At 36.3% G+C, this 23,893-nt stretch overlaps 1 protein-coding gene across 3 annotated transcripts in view; it reads left to right on the forward strand.

Moving 5' to 3' along the window:
- c2cd2 (C2 calcium dependent domain containing 2) overlaps positions 1–23,893 on the forward strand; it is a 40,600-nt gene that overhangs the window by 12,611 nt on the left and 4,096 nt on the right. For 2 of the 3 annotated variants that reach the window (XM_028467234.1, XM_028467236.1), the window contains exons 4-12: positions 3,763–3,864; positions 4,032–4,148; positions 10,028–10,136; positions 16,039–16,147; positions 17,390–17,454; positions 17,562–17,677; positions 17,787–17,949; positions 19,055–19,296; positions 19,505–19,772. In XM_028467234.1, coding sequence (XP_028323035.1) covers positions 3,763–3,864; positions 4,032–4,148; positions 10,028–10,136; positions 16,039–16,147; positions 17,390–17,454; positions 17,562–17,677; positions 17,787–17,949; positions 19,055–19,296; positions 19,505–19,772 — 1,291 coding nt within the window. The remainder of the gene's footprint in view (positions 1–3,762; positions 3,865–4,031; positions 4,149–10,027; positions 10,137–16,038; positions 16,148–17,389; positions 17,455–17,561; positions 17,678–17,786; positions 17,950–19,054; positions 19,297–19,504; positions 19,773–23,893) is intronic. The other variant, XM_028467235.1, reaches the window with a different exon arrangement.

Raw genomic sequence — 23,893 nt, forward strand, 5'->3', positions numbered from 1 at the left:
CAAGCTGGGTGAGAGACTAGGAGGCTAAACACAGGATTAGAGTAGCTGGGGTTTTGTTTTGGTGCTGGATTTGTTGCTGTTATCGCTGCAGGGTTATGGAAGCAGATCCTGGCTCTGTTTCACTCTCACTGTGTTTAGGCTCTAGTCGGGAAAAGTCGGAGAGCCCTACTTGTTCCAGAATCCAGACCATGCAGTGCAACATTTGTCACTTTTTGTCTGGACTCCAATCTAGAATCCTCATGGCTCATCATGTAATGAATGTTCACCAGTAGCTCTGGGTATTTACAGCATAGGGTACAATAGACGTGCGCTGCTGTGTCATGCACTTTGGACTTTTACATTGTACATGACCTGCTGTGTGTAATGAGGGATGAACATGAGTGAGTGGCATCTTAAGGGAGATTATTATTATTATTTCATGTAGATTTCTATAGTGTTAACACAACAGTGTAAGATAGTCAGACTTAGGGTATTTAACAAGGACAGGGAGTTTAACTTTGTGGGTTTAAGTTGTGATTGTGATATTATTTTGGATCCATCTAAGCATTGGCCGTGTTATCTGATGAGTCCTTTGTTTGGAATAACAGAGACGCCTGTTCAGCCTTACACTGGAATTCAGACATGTTGGGGCAGGGTGGCTCAATCTGTGACCTCTCTTTTCTTCCTCCGTTTCCTTCAAGTTTCCAATTCCAATTGCTTTACGTTCATCATTAATCTGTTGTTAGAATAAATAATTAGACATACAGTCCTCTCCAAAAGTATTGGAACGGCAAGGGCACTTCCTTTGTTTTTGTTGTATACTGAAGACATTTGGGTTTCAGATCAAAACATGAATATGGGACAAAAGTTCACAATTCCAGCTTTTATTTCATGGTATTTACATCGAGATGTGTTAAACAACTCAGGACAGAGAAACTTTTGTTTGAACCCACCCACTTTTCAAGTGAGCAAAAGTATTGGAACATGTGACTGATGGGTGTTTGTATTTGCTCAGGTGTTGCCTTTTAGATTGATTGTTCAAACATTAAATAGTTTTTGTTACTGGCTTTGGGTTTCACCTGTGAAAACTGCATTTGCTGTTAAGCAAACATGAAGACCAGAGAGATGTCTGTGGGAGAAAAGCTGAGAGAAGAGGGAAAACGATCAGAGCTATTGCATAAACATTGGGCATAGCCAATACAACAATTTGGAATGTCCTGAAAAAGAAAGAAACTACTGGTGTACTGAGCAGCAGACCATGAACAGGTCGGCCAAGGGTATCAACAGCAGTTGATGACAAAATCATTGTGAGAGCTGTGAAGAATCACCCAAAGACAACAGTCAGTGACATCACTGCCAACCTCCACAGGGCAGGGGCGAAGGTATCACAATCCACTGTTTGAAGAAGACTTCGAGAGAAGAAATATAGAGACCATACTAGGGGTGGGAACCTCTGGGTACCACAAGATACGCGCTACAAAGGTCGCAATAACGATATCACAATATGACGATACTGCGATTATCGATATATTGGTCAGACATCAATCTACGATAATCTATGATATAACAAGAAAAAACAGATTAAGTGAAAAATTAAATTTTTATTTTATATCTGAAAGACAATAAATTGAAAAAGTATCCTATGAACAGTAACAGTATTTTAGTGCAACATTTCTGTAAATAAGTGTCAACATACCAATGTAAACAAATAAGTATCTCCAATAGTGCTTTCTGTAAACAAAAAATAGGGTCTTTCTTACCAGTGACACCATTTTAGTGCAATATTCTAGTAAACAATAAATTGGTTCCTTTAACAAACAGTGACAAAATTTCTGTGAAGACGTACCTGCACATTTTAGTAAAAAAGCAGAAAAGGTTTTGGAAAAAAAAAAAAAAAAAAAAAAAAAAATGATACTTAGCAGGAGCATATCGATAATCGATCGTGCGGAAAAATATCGCGATATTTTCACACTTCTGGACCATATCACAAGATGCAAACTACTCATCAGCAAAAAGAATCAGAAGGCCAGATGGATTTTGCAAAGAAGTACAATCATGAGCTACAAATGTTTTGTAACAAAGTTTTATGGACTGATGAGACCAAGATGAACCTCTACCAAAGTGATGGAAAGGCTAAAGTATGGAGAAAGAAAGGATCTGCTTATGATCCAAAACACACAAGCTCATCTGTGAAGCATGGTGGAGGTAATGTCATGGCTTGGGCTTGCATGGCTGCTTCTGGAATGGACTCACTAGTCTTTATTGACGATGTAACTCATGATGGTAGCAGCAGAATTAATTCTGAAGTCTACAAAACCATTTTGTTTGGCAATTTACAGAAAATTGCATCCAAACGAATCGGGAAAAGCTTCATCATGCAACAAGACAATGACCCGAGGACTTCATCAGGGGGAATAAGTGGAAGGTCTTAGACTGGCCAAGTCAATGACTGGACCTTAACCCAATAGAGCCTGAAAGGAGAAACCCCCAGAAACAAACAAGAACTGAAAGGCTGCAGTAAAGGCCTGGAAAAGCATTTCAAATGAAGAATGCAACAGTCTGGTGAAGTCAGTGGGTCACAGGCTTGATGTATTTATTGCAAGTAAGGGTTATGCCATTAAATATTAAATGTTAATCACTTTAAGTTCATTTAATAATGTCTGTTCCAATACTTTTGCTCACTTGAAAAGTGGGTGGGTTCAAATAAAAAGTAGCTATATCCTGAGTTGTTTAACACATCTAGATGTAAATACCATAAAATAATATTTGGAATTCTGAACTTTTGTCTCATATTCATGTTTTGATCTGAAACCCAAATGTCTTCAGTATACAAAAAAAACCAATGGAAATCCAATACTTTCAGAGGGGACTGTAGCTTGTGCTGGCTCATAGAGAATCTACTAACATTATACAGATTATTCTTGGTAAAGTAAGAAATAGTTAAACGTATAAAAATTATACTATTTTTAATAAACTGCTCCAAAGCCAAATTAATTAATAGTTATGGCAGGAGAGTGTCACCCATGCAGTAGGAAAATGATGGTTCTCCCATTCAATCAGGGACCAGGGCACCTCAAGGACCTAAACATTAGGGGTGTGCATTGCCATGAATCTGACGATATGATACGATTCACTATTTGCATGTCACGAGACGATATATCGCAATACTATACAATACGATATACATTGCGATATGTCACAATATCAATAATTACAAATTTCACCAAGTACAAAATACAATTTCTTTCATTTTTTTTAAACAACTAAATGGTAACTAACTGTAATTTACCTACCAATATTTTCATAAAAGTTTAACATTTGCTTCTACAACAGATTCTGTTAAGTTCTTTAAATTATATATATAAGTATCCACATACAGTTATTAAAGTGCCCAGTATGTTTTATGAAAATAAAGCTAAAATGCATTGAGGAGTGAGGTAGTTTTAACAATGTCTGATATGGTTTACTGACACCTAGTGACCGGGTGTTTACGTGCTATACATACTGCATGTTAGCGCAATTAAATGTTTTTAACATAATTAGAAACATCAATTTAGACTATTTTTGAATTCATACGATAATCATGTGGTGAATGTTGGCAATATATTGCCAAATTGATTTTTTCCCAACACCATTACTAAATAAATAAATATATATATATATATATATTTTTTTTTTTTAATTCAAGAGAAGCAGTTTTAAATATACATGGAAGCTGCTTTCAGGACTAAAAAATTTCTGTTGAATGAAATTATATTTTACGTCAACATTTTCCTTCCTCAGCTTCATCTGCACATGCAAGAAGCTGAAGATGAGGTGAAGGTGAGCTGGGAGGTGTCTCACCTGGAGACGGCCGAGCTGCAACTGAAGCCCATCCGCAACCAGGTAACTTTCATGGCGTGTGCGTGTGCATGTGTGTGTTCTTTAGGGAGGTAACAAAACATCTGACACAGTTATGCACTTTCATAAACATGATTGCATGACCCAAGCCTCCTATGATGAAAACGTCGGTGTGTGTGTTACGTGTCTAACGGTGTTGTATCTCTTTTCAGGACGTTACACATCCTTGTAGTGTATCATCCCTGACGGAGCAGCTGAAGCAGCTGTTGTGTGCGACCAGTCCCTCTGTGCTGCTGAGCTGCAGGCCTGCTCAGGCCTCAGAGGTCAGGGTGAGCATCACACTAAGGCTGGGCGATATATAGAGTTTTTAAGAAATATCAATATATTTATTTAAGAGATATAGCATAGGGTGATATCGTAATATCGCTATAATTCATGTAACATCAAAAGTTTCTTCTGTAGAGCCGTCAGTATGCCTTTTTAACCCCGCCCCCTCTCTCCCGCTCTGTCCCTGAGTGAAACTCAACACACACATGTGCTGACTAAACACCCCCCTCCTCCACTCACTCACCTCAGCAGCCGCAGTGACAACATTATGAGACCGAGTCAAACAAAGAGTCAGTAAAAAAAAAAGTGTTAGTAGTGGTAACTGTTATATTATAATACTTTTGATAATAGTATCTGATAAATGTGCACAAATACACAGAATTTGTTTGATAAATGATGATATTGTTCTTTACACTTATGTTAATAACGGTCCGTGTGTGAGATTTGGCATGTGGCTTTAACTGACTTACCTGAAATATTGTAAAATATTGGTTTAATGCTTCATTAAATTAATGGGTTTTAAGATTTACTATGGGGTTTACCTCTGAAAAAAGAAACTAACAGGTACGCTATGGTATATTAGTTGGGGGAACCCCCAATTACATCACAGAGAAAACATCAATATACAGTTGTGTGCGAAAGTCAGGGCACCCCTTTAAAAACAGCATATTTTATATATTTAAAAAGTTATATTTATATTTACTGTCTCTCTGGTATATGTGAAAAAAGACAATATTGTCAGGAAACATTAATGCATAGTTACATTTTATTTTATAAATTGAACAAAATTACAAAAATGAAAAACATAATTTTGGCATGTGCAAAAGTCGGGGCACCCTGAGAGTTTCAAAGTGTCAGATTCTTTTTACAAGCTCAGACCTCTACCAGCTCATTGGTCCTGAAGCATGTGTCAACAATTGTCATTAGGGAGTGCCAGCTGGTGCCAATTTGAGGGTTTCTTAAATACGGCGACTCCACAAACCTTGTACAAACACTCAGCAACCATGGGTTCCTCTAAGAAGCTGTGTAAGACAGAAAAAATGAAAGTAATTGATGCCCACAATGCCGGGGAGGGCTACAAGAAGATAGCAAAGCGTTTTCAGCTTGCAGTTTCCACAGTGCGAGGCATAATTAAGAGATGGCAGGTGAGGAGAACTGTGGAGGTCAAGAAGAGATCTGGAAGACCAAGGAAACTCTCGGAGAGAACAGCTCGTAGTCTGGTCAGAAAGGTAAACCAAAACCCACATTTGACTTCAAAAGACCTCCAGGAAGATTTAGCAGACTCAGGAGTGGTGGTGCACCCTTCCACTGTGCGCCGATACTTGCACAAACAAGACCTTCATGGAAGAGTCTGTAGAAAAAAACCTTATCTACGACCTCATCATAAAATACAACGTCAAAAATATGCAACAGAACATCTACAGAAGCCTGATGACTTTTGGAAACAAGTGCTGTGGACTGATGAAGTTAAAATAGAACTCTTTGGCCACAATAAGCAAAGGTATGTTTGGAGAAAAAAAGGAGCAGCATTTCATGAAAAGAACACCTTGCCAACTGTTAAATATGGGGGTGGATCCATCATGCTTTGGGGTTGTGTTGCAGCCAGTGGGACAGGAAACATTGCTCGGGTGGAGGGAAGAATGGATTCAATTAAATACCAGCAAATTCCGGAGGCAAATATCACAGCATCTGTAAAAAAGCTAAAGCTGAAAAGAGGATGGCTTCTACAACAGGATAATGATCCTAAACATACCTCCAAATCCACCATGGACTACTTCAAGAAACGCAAGCTGAAGGTTTTGGAATGGCCTTCACAGTCTCCCGACTTAAACATTATCGAAAATCTGTGGGTAGATCTTAAAAGAGCTGTGCATGCAAGACGTCCTAGGAATATTGCAGAACTGGAAGCCTTTTGCAAGGAAGAATGGGGAAAAATCCCAAATAATAGAATCCAGAGACTTGTTGTTGGCTATAAGAAGCGTTTACAAGCTGTGATATCTGCCAGAGGGGGTGTTACTAAGTACTGAAGGTACTGATGCTGTATGGTGCCCCGACTTTTGCACATGCCAAAATTATGTTTTTCATTTTTGTAATTTTGTTCAATTTATAAAATAAAATGTAACTATGCATTAATGTTTCCTAACAATATTGTCTTTTTTTCCCATATACCAGAGAGACAGTAAATATGAATAAAACTTTTTAAATATATAAAATATGCTGTTTTTAAAGGGGTGCCCTGACTTTCGCACACAACTGTATATTGAGTATTGCCATTCTGGTTCGATTGTACGCATCAAAGCATCATCTCAAGGCAAGGGTAAAATATTGACATATATATCGTATATTGTCGTATAGCTTGAAAATATTGAGATATTAAAAAAAAAGGCCATATCGCCCAGCCCTACATCACACCACATCAGCCATGACCAATCAAAGCTAATCTGCAAACTAAAAGATTTGGACTCCGGATGCTGATGTTTAATTGGGACGTTTATCTTTATCGGTGCTTAATGAAAGTAAAAGTTCAGCTGAATTAAGAAGCATCCTACAGTTGTCTGATAATAAACTGAAAGGAAAACGTCATCATGTTTTTCAACAGTTTTTGTTCTAATTCCAGCAAATTCGTTTTAAGGTTTCATTTATTCAGACAACTTTTACTTTGATCTTCTGACATGTTTCAACTGCCAACTGTCAGTCTTCCTCGGGTGTGTGCTGATCACTTACATCTGAGTTCTTTCTGGAATCTCTTTTCCAGAGAACATAAGGCGATAGGGGGGCGTGGCCGGCCAGATGCCTCTGAGAAAGACTGACAGTCGAAAAACATGTCGGGAGATTTTAGTACATTTCCTGAAAAAAGTTGTCAGAAAAAAATAAACCTTAACGTATTCGTTTTTGTTCTGACTTTAAGGAATGGATGATTGTACATAAAATACAAAACAAAGAATATAACTGACTTCTTCAGTTGGGAAGGAGACTTGGGAGGGTCACGGTTATTTCAGGAGTGTGTTTGAACAACATTATATAACACTGTGTCACCTGGATAAACTTGAGTAACCTGATAGAGGCTGTAAAGGTAGTAAAGTAAAACCAGTGGGCGGGGTTGAATAAACTGTGGCTTCTCGATTAGTGTATGTTTTTGTCATTAGGTTATCCATTCAGAAAAGTGCTTTAATGATTTTCATTTTAAAATTCCAGTTATTATTGAAATTTAAGTATTTTTCTTTATAAGGGTAAAAAAAATGGTTGATTTTAATTTTGTGTTTTTAAAAACAAAAAATTAAATGTTAGAAGACAGAAGAAGCAAAAAACAATAGTTTTTTTTTCATATGGAGTGCCTGAAAGTTGCCATTTTCAAAGTTCGAGGAACTTGAATAACTAATTTTTGAAATCCTATTGTGAAAGGATGCAGCCAATGTCTAAAATACACTGATCCTTCATGTGTTTTTAAACTGCAGAGTAGGACACTGAACTATTCAACTCACCAGGACAAACAATGTGTTTCTCTAAGATCGGGTTTCTTACTTCTTTCTTTATTTTCCCAAATGCTCCACTGACTAAGTGGGCTGAGGTGCACTGTGCTGTGAATAGGGGTGGGCGACATGGAAATATTTTCACATTGTGAATCGCTTTTTTTTCTATTTGCAAAATCACTATTTTTTCCATTCAGATTATTCCGACTATTTTTAAAGACATTTACCAATAAAACAAACTAATTTACCTATTTAAAATCATAGCCCCAAATGGCAAAAATGAATAAAGATCATTTAGGTTAGGTAAAGGTACTACTGGAGGTAAGCAATTTACCAAACTTGTTATCATACAAAAATATTGCCATGCTAAACGTAATGTTCTTTTAGTCACACAAGTTATTTTTCTTTTTTTTCTGGCCAGAATTGGAAAAACAACTTAAACACAACAACATTAAAGTAAGGTGCTCACTTGCTACATTGAGGGCTGGATTCACAAAGATCTGAAATAAAGGGTGGTAATTCATTGCTTGCCTGAATTATTTTGGTGACGCAGTTTCCTCACCTGCTGCACAGAATTCACTAAGATTGCAGCAATCATTAGTGCACGAGCAGAACTGGTGCAGACCGCCTGGCATTTGAGGAAGTTAAATTTGAGGCAGAATGAATTATCTGTCTGCTGAACAAACATGTAATAATGAAGAAAACTAAATGAACAAATAAAAAGGTTTTTTTTTTTTGTTTATTGTTTTTAAAACAACATATATAAAACCTAATTATATTTTTTCCCTCTCATTTAATGTGGACGCTCAGTTCAGTCCTGTAACTTTGATTTGATCAGTGCATGCAAAATAGGCAGATTAGAACAGAACCATCTTGAATCTTGAACCATGACTAGTCCTTACCTCATGGGTAAGGACACTGGGCTTGTAATCGGAGGGTTGCTGGTTCGAATCTCACCCGGGCCAACACTGTGGAATGTTGAGCAAGTTCCTTAACCCCTAACTGCTCCCCAGGTACCGCAAAATGACTGCCCACTGTGCCTCAGGGATGGGTTAAATGCAGAGGACAAATTTCATATCTGTTATAACATTCAGTTTATGACCAATAAAGGCAAAAGCCCTGGTTTAATCTTTAATTTGAAATACCTTGCATCAATGATTTACAAAGTCCAATTTTGAAGATTGTCCGAACTTGCAGACATGTTCTGTGTGATTAAAGATATAAAAGTATAATGAGTTCCTTTTGTTCTGACCATTAGTTGAGGTTTTGTTTTTATCGTTAAAGTGTCCAACTTGGATGCAAATCCAACAAAGCCAGTCATAGAATTGCACGCAAACATCAGGCTAGTTTTGCATCAGGCCTTTCAATCTCATTCAAAGTGCCTGCGAATACACTTTGCAACAATTATCTTTGGTTTGGAAATGTATTTCCTCTCTTTTTTATCGATTTCTATTTAATAATATCTGAATGGTAAGTGCATCAGTCCAGTGCAACATATTTATACGTTCATTTAGCTCTGCATCACCTGTACCTATAAATAACAGCCATGACACGAGGACCACTGTGAGGGGAGGTGAATAACACTGATATTCACTTAGTCACAGCTTCAGTTCAGAGGTGACCTTGTTGTAAAGGTTGATGTTTTAGAAGCAGAACAAATGGAGGCGAGTATGAAGAACTGGGATTTATGACAGATTTAGATCATCTCTTAAACTACACTCTATGCATTTCTCTCTGTAAAGCAAACATAGGCAACAGGCAACCTTCAGTCTAATTTTTTACGGCCCTTAAAGTAAATGTACAAAATGATAGAAAAATACACAAAACAAGAGCAAGAATACATTAAAAAATACAATGAATTACAACATTGCAGGAAAATACAGTAAAAGACGAGAGAAAATCACACAAAACTACAACAAAAATTAACAAAATGACAACAGTAATACATAAAATTACTTGGAAAAATATACAAATTTACAAAAAATTACAACAAAAGAACACAAAAAGACAAGAAAAGACTCGGCAAACCCACAGTACTAACAAACAAGCAAAACGACATCAGAAATGCACGAAAATTACTCCAAAATATGTAAAATGGCAGCACAAATACACAATATGACTCCAAAAATCCTATATTTTACAGGAAAAATGCACAAAAGAACTACAGAAATGCACAAAATGCCTCACAACAAGCAAGAGAACATACACAGGACAGAAAAACACACAAAATTTCTCTAAAAACTTTCCTGTATTAATGCTCAGATCCCTCATTATTCTAAACTCTGACATGATTCGGTCAAACACACACATTTTTGTGGCCCCGCTGTGATAAAAGTGGCCTACCTTTGCTGTAAAGCATTATAAAGTGACTTTGTATCGTTATGAACACATTTTGTTCTGTCTCCTAATAGGACGTCCTCAACAAAGTGGTGTCCCCCCCAAAGCCCCCACGTGCCCATGAATGGAAGCTGCTAGTGAAAAACATCCGGCTTGCTCTCAATCAGCAGGACGAAGCTGCAGGTTGGTTACATGTATCCAAATATATTATATATATTGGTTCATAACATAACTAATACTTTGATAAACTTAATGACTAACTTTCTTCACAGAAGAATTTTCAAAACAATTACAAGTGCTTTCAGACAGAAAGGAAACAGTTAAAAAAGAAATGTAAAAAAAAACTAGTATTTAACAAAAATTGGAGCCTAATCTACTCTTAGATTCATCCATCTGTTTTGAGTTGATCCTTTCAAATCAGAAGTTTTACAGATGTTTAAAATATGAGAAACTATTTTAAGCTTTTGCTTTCAATTTTACAAACAAGTTACTCTGCAAAGTACAGACGTCTGAGTCTTTAAGGCTAAATCACTAACATGGGCCTGGATGTGACATTGTGCAACAAAAGCAATAAAATCATAAGCAGAGACGGTCACTTTGTACTTCCTTGTAGGCCATTTATAAACAGAATATCTGCTTGTTCACCAAAGTAAAATCTGCATGTTTGAGCTCTACAGAATTCTCATACTGTTTAATATAGATCACATGCTAATAAATATTCGACATTAGACTATAAAATTGGTACTTTAGGACAATGAAACTAATCTTTAGATTACAAAGTGTAATGATAATTATTGTAATTGTAATTATTTTACCTGTGAGGTGAAAACTGCTTCTTTTATTTATTTTTTAATTGAAATTTTGATTTCAATCTTTAATGAAAAAAAAGCAATTCAATATCAGAATCAGAATCAGATTCAGAATCATCTTTATTGGCCAAGTGTATGTTGTACACACGAGGAATTTGACTCGGTCAACTGTGAACACAAATGTCAAACACAAAATCTTTAATGAAAGAAGAATAATCTCCTGTAATCTTCCCTCTTTGCAATATTAAATCAGTTTACAAAGAACACAACATAGAAACAACAATACAATGAGCAACAAAAAACCAACAATAACAATACAAATAGAATAGGACAACACTGACGGTCACATTCCATTATAATTCCAAGGTACAATTCAGCCTTTAAAAAAAAAAAAAAAAAAGTTTTTATAGCTTTCACGACATCACACAACATATTTCATTATATATATGTTTTTTTTTCCAAATACTTTATTGCATTAATTAACAAACAAAATGTCATTTTCACAGACAACTGTCATCAAAAGTACACTGCATTTTTTTTTAAAGAGAACAAAACAGACCAAAACTCAACAGAACAAAATTATAAATAAATAGATAATAAAAAAGGACATACATAAATGGAAATTGTGGATGAATAAAAACTTAGAGTAAATTTTATAAATTTTTTGCAAGTTATCTCTAATCTTTAATGTTTTTTTTTTCATCATCTTATGTTTAGAAAATTAAAATGTTCACTTGGATTCTTTGTTTTCTTTGTCTCGATTGTTCCATAAACACAACGTCCCAACAGTTTTGTCCTGAATCTTTTAAACATCTGTTGCTTTTAAGTTATACTTACTTTATCTTGTTCTATTATTAATTGGTGACATTGTTTTAGGAGCTTTAAACATAATTTGCAGAATACTCTCATTTTCTAATTCATGAACGTTCAACAATTTTATCTGAAGGAATAATGACTTTGTTGGATCTTTATATTGTCTATACCTGTATGTCTTGTTTTACAAGCATTTCCCCAAACGTCAACACAGGAGGTCAGATATTAAACAATCATAGTGTTGTATAAAATATACAATGCTTCGTTATCTAAATAATAATTTACCTTGTGTAGCATAGCAATGGATTCTCATCCAGCACGACACCCAAAAATCTATTAATTTCAATTCCATCTATATTAATTGAAGCGTCAGTGCCTTTATCTGTTACTAAATAACAAATAACACCATCATCCTCATGTTTAAAACTGAGTATGACCTTAAACTTTCCATCCTTAAACTGATCACATGTGGTATCTTCTTTGATAGCATAATTTTTTTTTTTGGTCTCTTGATAGCAGCAGCATAATGCTTTTCAGCCTGGTCACTGTTTACATTGGAAACTCACACTTTAACATCCTCTTCAGAGAGCAGGAAGGATATTACCAGGAAATCTCCTCATAAAAGCAAACCAGCTTTTATTAGGCAGAGAAATTAATACATTAGGACTGCAGCAGTAAGCAACCCTTTAATAATCAATTAATTTATCCATTTTTAAATGATTAATCGATTCATCATAGAAAAGTCACGTTTTACTGTCTTTATGCTTCGTGATTGTATTCCATAACTAGCAGTTTTACATGACATAGGGGCGTGACTTAATTTGAACCGTAAATCCCGTCCCCCACTCTGATAATCCCTCCCAAGCTGCTCCTCCTCACGGAAGTGCACAAAATTGCGCACGAGAACTGATCGTGCACTGCCGGTAAAATACGTCGTTACACAAAAGTATGCACACAAAATATAGGAAAATGGAACATTAGATTGTCATTCTAGAAGGAAAACAGCCACTTGTGCATCCAAAGTTAGTCCAAGGCTGAAAACAAGTTTGCACCGTGCACACGCTTCACTATATATCAAGGCAGCCAATGAGGAGGCTCCGTCATGGGCTCTGCTCACCCTCCTTTCTCTAAATCCTGTGATTGGAGCTGGAGGGAGTGACCGCCAAGACTTTGTCTTCTGGGGTTTTATTAACTAAAATATTTAATTATAAAACACAGACAGCATGCAGACATACAATTTTTTCAGAAATTATTACTTTTACGGTAAGCTATATAATGCTAATAAGAATTTATCTTTTAATTACAGTTGTCTACTTTATTTTGTAATATTGTAAATATAAGTGGTTATTCATTTGTTTGCAATTAAGTTTTTGTTTTTATTGTTATTCATTTATCAACATATAAAGTATGTTTTGAAACATTTAGAAGTACACAGGGGACATGTGAGTTAATACCTCAGAGCATTGTTTTATTTTATGAGCAATTAAATTGACAAACTTAAAACTTACTCCATATTTACCGCTATAGCTCAGCCTTTATGTAGAAAAGTGATCAATTTGACCTGTGGTTCAGCTGCTTTAAATAGATTCTCCTGCTGAGCAGCTATGAAATGCTAAAACTGTATTACAGTGATATCCTTATTGTTCTATTAATTCTAGATTATAATTAATTCATTTCAAAGTTTTACGTAGGTTACGTTATTTAAGAACTAAGTTGCTCCCCCAAACATCATCTCTCCGTGAAAGATGGGAATGCCCAAAAATGAAATACTTTTGTTGTTCAATATTTAAATGGTTTTCCTCTATTTTTAAAATTAATCTTGTTCCAGACCCTGAATCTGTCTTGTTGGACATTTCTAGAACATTGGAAAAGAAGGACAAAAAAAAAAAAAAAACCTGTACAATGTTTGCTTATGGTATACTTATTGCAAAGAGAGGTGTTTTGAAAATGTGGACATCTGATGCCCCACCTGTGTTTGAAGCTTGACTGAGAGAATTTATTGGAGTTCTTTACATTGAAAAACTGAGATATGAAGTGACATTTTACAACATGTAGAACCCTATTTTGGAGTATTTAAAACTTTAGATGACCCCCATTACACTTAGATTGTTTGTGGCTAAATTGAGGATATTTTACTATGATGTTGTTTATAGCGTCATTGTTAGTATTGTGTATGTTGTTGTTTTGTGTAGTAGTTTTGTGTTTGTTTATCCAAGTTTACTTGTGGTTAGGATAAGCTCATGTATACTTAGTGCCTGGCTGTATGTCTTTTTCTGTCTTAATGTGTTACATGTAAAATGTTCAGAAACTCATAAACAAAGTTGGAAAAAAAAAAAAAACTATGACAATCATCACACCACACAGTGCTATGTATTTGTTCAGATGTAATGATCCCACACATTCAGTCACTGTCTAAACTTTCATTTACCACCGGTGGAAACCATTGCCGTGGTTACAGGCACCCTGCAGGCTCCATACAGCCTGCAGGGTGCCTGTAACCACGGCAATGGTTCTATAGTGGAAGAAAGGGTAGCGCTTCAAGAAAAGCAGTCCGGGCAGAGCGCTGTGTGCTGGGAATGAAAATCAGTGGCTTCAGTAACATGATTTAAACAAGACATTGACTCAGATAGTTAGCATAAAATTATTTTCTTAAATGGTTTAATCGAGGAATCGTTTTGTTTTTGAAATACACCCCCACACGTGTCAAACCCAAGGCTCGGGGCCCAAATCCGGCCCTTTAAAGCATCCAATTTAGCCTGACATGAATCATTGTGTAATTCAGTTGTAGATCTCTCCAAATTAATGCAGAAATTCAATGACACACCATAATTATTAATAATAATAATAATAATAATAATATTAGCAGAGCTCACATTTTCCCCATGTTTATATCACGAGGAGAGTTAATTTTAATCTTCTCATGTCTTATATCAGCTCCAAAATACACAAAAATATATTATCTATTTGATTTGTTTCTCATCTCTTGGTAACCTTGTTAGTCAGGATGTAACGATTCACTCAACTCCCGATACGATTCTCTCACGATTTATTTTACAAAATGGGACTGTAGTCAAATGATGACTGAAAAATATTCCTTTATTTTTTGGGGGGAAAAAATACTGTATTATTTTCCTTTTATTTTTCATTGTCAAAAGAATCCCTTGATAAACTATTCAAAACAATGCAATTTAACTAAAAATAAATCTTGAATGAAATAAATAAAGGAATAATACAAATGAAAAAGAAGCCTATTAATTTAAATTCTGGTTCTATAGTAAACAATGCAAAACTGCATAATAGTTCTTTTTTTTTTAAAGTGCAACTGAAAATGTTTTTTGTGCCTTAACAATTTAGGTCAGATATTTGTTCGGACCAGCAGAGGGCGCTGTTAACCCAGTGGTCAGTTGGCATGCAGATATCTTGCAGTGAAGAAGAAATGCTATGCTAGCAGTGACTTTTACAGATATTCACGTAATATTACAGAGATTATTTCGGTGCTAAAGGGGTAAGGAATCATTTATCAACATGTTTAACGGCCAGAAAGAAAGTAGTTGCAGAGTCCGCCCACCACGTACACTGCTGGACAAGAGAAGGGATAAATATATAGTATATATAATAAAAGTACTGCGATTCAATTTTCAAAGTATCGATGTCAACCGTGATACCTATGAATCGATTTTTAACTGCCTTACGATTAATCGTTACATCCCTACTTGTTAGGCTTCCTTATCCATGAAAATATTGATGTTAATATAACTATGGGTCAGTATACCCCTAGATTTTAACTATTTTAATGGTAAAATTATCCTCAAGAGAACTGACAGGTAAACTTGATCTGAAACTAATGTTGTGCCGATACCGATACGAGTATTGGTAGGAGTCCCAATACGGCACTAAAAGGCTGGCATCGGTATTGGCAAGTAGTAAGTATTAACATGCCAATACCGTGTACAGCATCAAACTTCTTCAAACTGCTATCGATACTCCGCCAAACAGAAGAATAAGCTGCCGAACACCAACAAAGAAGAATCCACCGAAAGTGTTTGCGTTACAGTGTAACTCGGCAGTCCTCCCCCTCCTCACCGAGGGGTCAAGGGCCGCCTTGCTCCCTCCGGGGAGGTCCGGAACTCAATTACAATTCAATTACGATTACTACAGCAACATATTTTTTTCAATTAGTTATAATTATAATTAATTACCAATTATGCAATTACAAGTATATTTGACCCCAATCCTGGAACACGCTAGAGGTGAATTTAAATATGCAACAAGAAAAATTCAACTTGATATTCCTGCTCAATTTACATTTTACACAAATGACACACTAAGCCCTGCCCCGCCCTTCAAACCCAGTGATTAGCAGCATGTTTTACGATCTATTGTATGTTTTTATGAAGGTTTCTGATTGAAATGAAAGTGTTTTTGTGTGTAGCTGATTGTGGTGCTTCCTGTCATGTGTGCAGGCAGCATGAATCCTGTGTGTGTGCTGCAGTTGGATGATCCTCCACAGAAGTTCAGCACCTCTGTGTTGAAGAGCACAGCCTGTTTTTCCTGGGACCAGCCTTTTATCTTGTAAGTTTGATAGAGACACTCACTACCGCTGGCCTTAAGATAGGAACTCACATTCAATTGTTGGTCATTAGAGATATCACTGAATCAGCGTGTCATGTCATACTTATCGTGTACTTTGATGTTTCTTATTTTTTGTTGGGAAATTTTTTCAGCAGTCTGAAGATTATTTGTATGTCCGAGTTAAAAGCTCTCTTTTTCTCTACTGCATATGACTGAGAGGGAGATTTTTAATCATATTGTTGATTTAATGTTTTTACTACTGATTTTATTGTTCTTATTGATTTTTAAACTGTTAAATGTTTTCTGTTGCACTTTTAAATCAGGTAAAGCACATTGAATTGCGTTGTTTATATATAAAGTCCCATATTCTTTTTAAAAACTTAACCAGTAGCAAAACAAAAAAATACAATACACTGTTACTGCGTAAATGTAGTGAGCATAGGTTATGTGTGTGCATGCAGTAAGAACATAAAAATACACATTTAGAATAAAATAAAACATCCACCTTGTTTTGTGCTTATTAGTGAGGACGCAGGAGGCATTTCTACTTTTTCAATCCATTTCAACGTTTTCAACCTTATTGCTAATTTTCAGCAAGGGTAAAGTTAATGTTCGGTTAATGCTAGGTTAGTGTTAATGTTAAATTAGTGCTATTGCTTGGTTAGTGTTATTGCAAGGTTATGGTAATGCTATGCTAATGCTAATAATAATGCTAATGCTAGACAATGTTAATCTTAATGTTAGTTCATGTTAATGCTAGCCAATGCTAATACTAGCTAACACTAATGCTAATACAATTTTATGTTGATGCTAGTTGATAATTAATGCTAACGCTAATGCAGTGCGACTCGGGCCAGCACCTGCATCCTCACTTGCAGTTTCTTCAGGCAATGCAAATATTCTCATTAGTTTAAGTTTCAATTAGGGCTTGTGTTTTTTGTTCTTTTTTTGCCGTATATTGTGTTTTCAACTTTGCTAAACTAACATTGAACTGTTCCTGCCTGCGAGGCTTCTTCTGAACTACAGTAACCGTTAAGATGAGAGGAAAAGTTTAACCAGATGCAGTTTACAAGCTTTGGCTGTCGTTCTAAAAATATCAAGTAATCAAGAGTATTAAACAAACTGGATTAAATTAAGCCAGCCCATCTCTGATCCGCAGTGTTAATACAACCTCTAAAATCTGAATGAAAACAAAAATAATACTGGTTACTGCAGTTACTGCTTTTTATTTTGTCTTACCAGTGAATTAAATGGCCAATCAAGAGAGCTCAACATTCAGGTGATGAATGAAGGACAGCTTCAAGAGAGTAAGAAAACCTGTGATATTTGTGTGACAAACAGTGGATTGTTCATGAGCACTGGCTGTAATATGATGCGGCTCCTGCACTAAACGAGAAGTGTTTCTCTGTTTCAGGTTTTCTATTTGGACAGGTGTCAGTGCCTTTTGATCTTGTGAAAAAGCAGCCCAAAGGACAGCAAACATTTGCACTTATGACCAAAAACTCAGTGACTGGATCTTTGACTTCTGACGTAAGACCCTGATCTTTGTAAAACGCACAGACACACACATTCAACTGTGTTCTTTGTGTCCATCTGAGACACATATCAAGCATTGTACCAAAGGTTTTGTGTCTTTCAGTTCACTTACCTGGATCCCAGTGAGGTGAGGTCCTGGCACCCCCCAACCCCAGCATCTAGTAAGAGGGTGGAGATGGATCGCACAGTCATGCCCTGTGGCACGGTTGTCACCACCATCACTGCAGTGAAGAGCAAGCCTGGTAGAGCACTCCCTCCTCACCTGGGTAGGCCCTGTTCCCAAGTTTCTACCAACAAATTCTGAAAGCATAAGGTTTTCACAAGAACAGAATAAGGCTGCAATGATTAGTTATGATAATCAATTATGTCGACTACAAAAATTTGTCTAAGCAGATTTTATAGCATCGACGCGTCATTTAATCTTGTAAATCAATGATGAAATCCAGCTCGCAGCCACTTCCTGCTTTCTTTCTGCTGCGGTACCTACATTGATTGCTAGGGGAAGTGTCTCCCAACTAACTTTTCCTCTGAGAGAGGAAAACACTGAAAAAGCTTAACGCGACCTAAAGTTTCTAAAGCTTCAGAACTTTTGGTGTGAACCCTGAAGTTCCGCTGTCAATCATTAAAGCACGACGTAGATACACGGATACTGAAACACAGTGGAGCTGTTGAGGAGTCTAATGATAGAGGGAAAAAAGGAGTTCCTCAGTCCTGCATTTTACACTCTGCATTGTACCTCCGTCCTGAGGGTAGAAGTGTGAACAGTCCGTGTTGCGGGTGTGTGGGGTCTTTCATGATGGAGCTAGCTCTCCTGTGAAGCCTGCACTTGTAGATGCTCTGCAGAAAGGGGAGTCCTGGTGTCTTCACCGCTTTGTTAGACAACTTACACTTAAAGTCTGTGATATTTGATTTATTCATGATTTTATTGTAATGTCAATAATATTTAGTGTGTTAAATATAACAACTACACTACAAATATATGTTTTATGTCATTGTTTTAATTCCTCTCTGTAAAACATGCTGTCACAGTAGTCCAAAATATGTGCTTCAAAACAGAAAAATAATCACGACGAGTCGACTAATCAAAAAAATTGAGGATGGATTAGTCGACTACAAAAATAATCGTTAGTTGCAACTCTGGAACAGAGAAACATCATTTTTTGTTTTGTGCCCAGTTTTTAAAAATATCTGTTCTTGTTTTTGGCTGCGTTTTGTGATCAGAAATCAGATCACATCTTCTCAAAAAGAAAAATGCTTAAACATTGATTTCTTTAAGTAAGAATGCCACTTGGTGTCACAGTTGGACTCGTGATCATGTTATCCTCTGTTTTTTATTTATTTATTGATTGATTGATTTGTTTGTTCTGTCAGAATTGACCCCTAAGGCCATGGTCAGCAGGCCCAAGCTGTCGGAGCGCCGCGTGTCGGAGCAGGTGTCCATGTTGGGGCCCACAGTGAGCAAAGCCCTGTCCTCTTCCGACACGGAGCTGCTGATGCTCAACGGAACCGACCCTGTGGCCGAGGCCGCCATCAGGCAGCTCCACCAGTCCGCCAAGCAGAAACTCAAGTCCCCCGTGAAGAAGAGCACTATCATCATCTCTGGCATCGCCAAGGTAACGAGCGGAATGTCAACACAAGCAGGGTTGGGGTCAATTACGTCTGGAAATAAATCCACTGCTGTAGAGGTTATCATTGTTAAAAGGAAGCATGTTGCATAAATAGGAGTTTATTGTATCAGGGCAAAGAAAACCTGAGCCTTATTCAGGGCTGGATCTTATTTCACAGTAAGTACTGAGCTGATTCTGATGCTCTGTCCTTCAGACTCCCTTGTCCCAGGACGATGAGCTGACCCTGATGGCAGGCTACGCCGCTGCGATGGACGCCTCCATGTCCGTGAGCAGCTCCACTCAGGATGTGACCACAGCAGTCGTGTCAGGGCCCAACAGCCTCCCAGAGGAGTCGGAGCCCCAGGAAGGAACCATCAGAACTGGGAACCCTCCAGAGGACTGGGAAAGCCAGACTGGAGAGGAACTGGACCAGAGCTCACTGTCTATGTGTGTGTCTGAGGCCAGCTGTAAAAAGAGCAGAGGTGAGGGGCCGTAAATGGACTGATGTGTTGCTGTGGTAGTGATAGTGTGTGTATGTATGTGTGTCATGTAAATGCTGAGTGTCTGCTAGGAATGTCACGTAATCACGATACCGCGGTATTACAAATGCCTCGATATCGTTGTGGTTATTTCACGGTATGAAAAATAAGCCATTGCGCTAAAAAAAAGTTTTGGGTTGGCTGTAGCCGATCGTTTCAGAGTAAACTACAACTACCATAATGCTTTGGGGCGTCGTCATAAGTTACAGGATAAGTTAGTGTCAATTAAATTTTTCAGTTACGATTACAGTGACCAACATTTTATCCAATTACAATTAATCACAATTACTGAGCCTGAAATAAATAACCAAATAAAAGTTAACCTTCCTCCTGTGTGTGTTAGCATCTCTTATGATAACAGGCCCTAAATCAGCTGTAAAATACAGTAAATATAAATATTTGTCATATCTATTGGTTCCCTTGTTATGCCACCTTATCAATGTAAATATAGGTTTTAATATTTTTTTAAATGGTAAAATGTGGGAAAGCTTGATATTAAACATATTTTGATAATTGCTCACTACATATGTGTAGAACTGTACATAAACTGTAACATGGTTCCTCAGTTTAGCATTAAATTATATTTGACATTTATATATATATTTTCATGGCAATTTCAATTACAAAGCCAATTAACTGAACTCAATTACAATTTAATTACGATTATGACAGCAACAGGTTTTTGAAATCATAATTATGCCATAATTGCAATTAGTTATCAATTACACAATTACAATTATAATTGACCCCAACCCTGCCTGTAGCAGACCGTTTCAGAGTAAACTACAAGTACCATCATGCTTTGGGGCATCGTCATAGGTTACAGGCTGATGAGCCAATGGCGTGTGGATGGTGGCAGCCAGGGTTGGGGTCAGTTATATTTTTCAATTACCCATGATCAATGACAACTCAATTCTGATTATGATAACCGTCATTTTTTCCAATTTCAATTTTAATTACAATTATTATTTTTCCCAAAAGTCGATTACTACTATGTTCTTAATTACTAAAGTTCAATTACAATTAATCACAAGTACTGAGCCTGAAATAAATAACCTATTAAAAGTTAACCTTCCTCTTGTGTTATCTTTCTGTTAGCATCTGTTATGATAGCACTTTTAAACCAATTGCAGAGCTACTGATGTGCGCATGCGCAGTGTTCAAACAAGACTGTGGAGAAAATGTAAGAAGCCAAATGAGTTCTCTGAACGCAAACACACTTGATTGGCTGATGAATCTGTCAATCAGTTTTATCAGCCAATGTTGACGTTCGTTGACCCACGTCGTCAAGGCAGTCTCAAAATTCACCACACACATTTTTTTCACAAATACACAGAGGTTTCACAGCACAGAAGCAGTTTGTAAATGCACATTCAGCAATTTGCATTATCTGTGGATTTATATTACAAGTGTGCCTCAAAATAATATCTGTGAAGTAGAGCGTGTGCATTTCAGAATTTATATTACAAGTTTGCATAAAATATATTTTGCGAAACAGATCGTGTGCATTTGTGAATCTGAAATACAACTTTGAAACAAAGCAGGTGCATTTGTGAAAAACCCTGCAAGAGTTCATTCATTATGATACTGTTCTGATTCTATACACAGTTAATCAAATTTGAATTGTGATCAAGATTTTGGTTGCCATAATTAAATGATCCTGATCGTCGTCAATATTTACATTTATTATATGGGCTCTGCACTCTGTAATAGCGTATTCATCCAGTTCGCCTTTGGTACATTTTAAAGCTTTATTTTGCACTGTAAACTGTACATATTGTTTGTTTAAAAGTAGTGTAATTTAAAAAAAAAAAAACTTTTTTCTTTGCAATTTAGAACATACAAGAAACTTAGAAGTGTAAACAAAATTTAAAAAAAAAACAAATTAGTAATTTAACAAACAGAAAACAGAAAAACAGTTTTTTACCAGATATGATAAATGTGATTATAACCATGATTATCATTTTGGCCATAATCGTGCAGCACTAGCATTGCTGCAAACTGTGTGCTATCCTGTAAAACTGTGAGCTTTCCCCACAATATCGCAATTATCATACGGTGAGGTTACTACAGTGATTATAGCGAACCATGACATTTACATATCGTTCATCCCTAGTGCCTTCCTGTTGCTGCCTACAGTCTGATTTTCTGCTCTTCTCTTTCCCTCCTACTGTTTGAACCTTTTTCATCTCTGCCATCTTAGAGGAAAGCTGTGCTAAGCATGCAATATGTTCTGATGAGTAAGTGAACTCATGAGCTAGCTGTAGTATCCTTAGTAATCTGATACATGTAGTTCCCGTTAGTAATAAAGTAGAAAACATCTTGTCCACAGTATATCTGATTAAGAATATACTTAATATTCTTAATCAGATCCATAATACTAGCACGTTTTTTTTGTTTATATGTCAAAGGTACAAGATGTGGAATTTTCTTTTACTTTTAAATATGTCTTAAATACCTAAAAAAAAAGTTGAGTGTTGACAAACATGTTCTTAGCTGTCATGCCATATGTGATTTTTTTATTTTTTTTTTTAGACTACATAGTTATATATACATTAATAAATGTTGCTGGCCCGGCCAACCTGTAGTAACTATTTTCATCCTTATCAGTGTCTTTTGACTCCACGTCCGCAGAACTGGGCGGGAAAATCAGACTCCGAAAAGCAGAACAAAATGTGTCACACAATCTTTTCACGACAATATGTAGAAATATGTTGTTTACTCATTGTCTTTGGTTTAGAGCGCTTCATCACCCATCAGCATTAAAATAAGTTAAAATTATTTTTATTTTTTTTTCTTAAATCCTGCCCTATGCTCCTTTAAGGTTTCATTTATTTAGAGAATTTTTTCAGGAAATGTGCTTTGATCTCCTGACACGTTTTGGCTGTCAACTGCCAGTCTTCTTCAGAGGCGTCTGCTGATCGCTTTGATTTGTCCTTGACCTTTTTTTCAGTATTTACTACTGATAATATTTATGTTTACTTGTTCAGTTCATGGTTTTGATTTAGTTGTTTTATTTTTGCGGGAAAAAAAAGAAAAATAATACAGCATATTTTATTTCTAACGTATATATTTTATTTCTAAAAGTCACAGACTTAATCAAAAGCCAAGGGATGATAGATGTGGAGAAAATAACATTAGTACATCTTTAAATCTATTCTCGACACAGCATTTTTATTCATATTTATTTTTTTGTAGTCTGCATAAATAAACAAATTCAATGTATTCACAAAAAAAGTGTTTGTGCAGCTCAGAGCAGAGAGAGAACATGCACATGCTTGCTTCAATTTGAATTTAGCCTTTTGCAATGAACAAAATGCTCATTTAAATAGAGTTCTACCACGTCTGCATGTGCATCAGTTTTAGTAATCTTAGTAAATGAGTCCCAGCAGATGAGGAAATGTCACAACCAAAGTATTTCAACGCACAAGAGATTTTGCACCCCTTATTGGAGATCTTAGTAAATCTGAAAGACTGGTCCAATATTAATTTTGGTTTGAATGAGTCTCAAAACCAGCTTTTTTTAAAAATCAAAAACATAAACATAACATGCAAGATGTACAAAAAACAGACAAACCGCAACAATAGATGAAGCGATATAATGTGTAATGAAACTCAAAGTTTGAGTTTTCTGCTGTCCACAGTAATCCACTCTGCTTTATGCGCTCACAGGGATCTATAAATATCATTGTACTTAACATTTTGTTTTATTTGGTTTTTTTAATTCACTTTTTTATTTAGAAAACACATGGGTAGGAACAATCTCACTTGTACAACTTCACAGAGTTTCCTTGGCCCTATTTTTTATTATTATATATTGTGTTGGTTTCCTTTTTGTATTCTTATTTCTTGTAGTAGTCTGAATGTTAGGTTAATTAGAGTTTCTTCTTTAGACCCTAAGGTGTGTGCGTGTGTTCCAGTTTATCTGTGTGTGTGTGACGTCAGTGGACCCAATGTGTGCCCTGTATAAACACCAGCTGACGTGAATGATTGGACCAAGGTTTTTTTTTTAAGTGTTGTAAAAGCTGAAAGTTGATGTATGAATATAGTTTTTATATATTAAC

This window comes from Gouania willdenowi, chromosome 14 (genome assembly GCF_900634775.1).
Source record: "Gouania willdenowi chromosome 14, fGouWil2.1, whole genome shotgun sequence".
NCBI classification, from domain to species: domain Eukaryota; kingdom Metazoa; phylum Chordata; class Actinopteri; order Blenniiformes; family Gobiesocidae; genus Gouania; species Gouania willdenowi.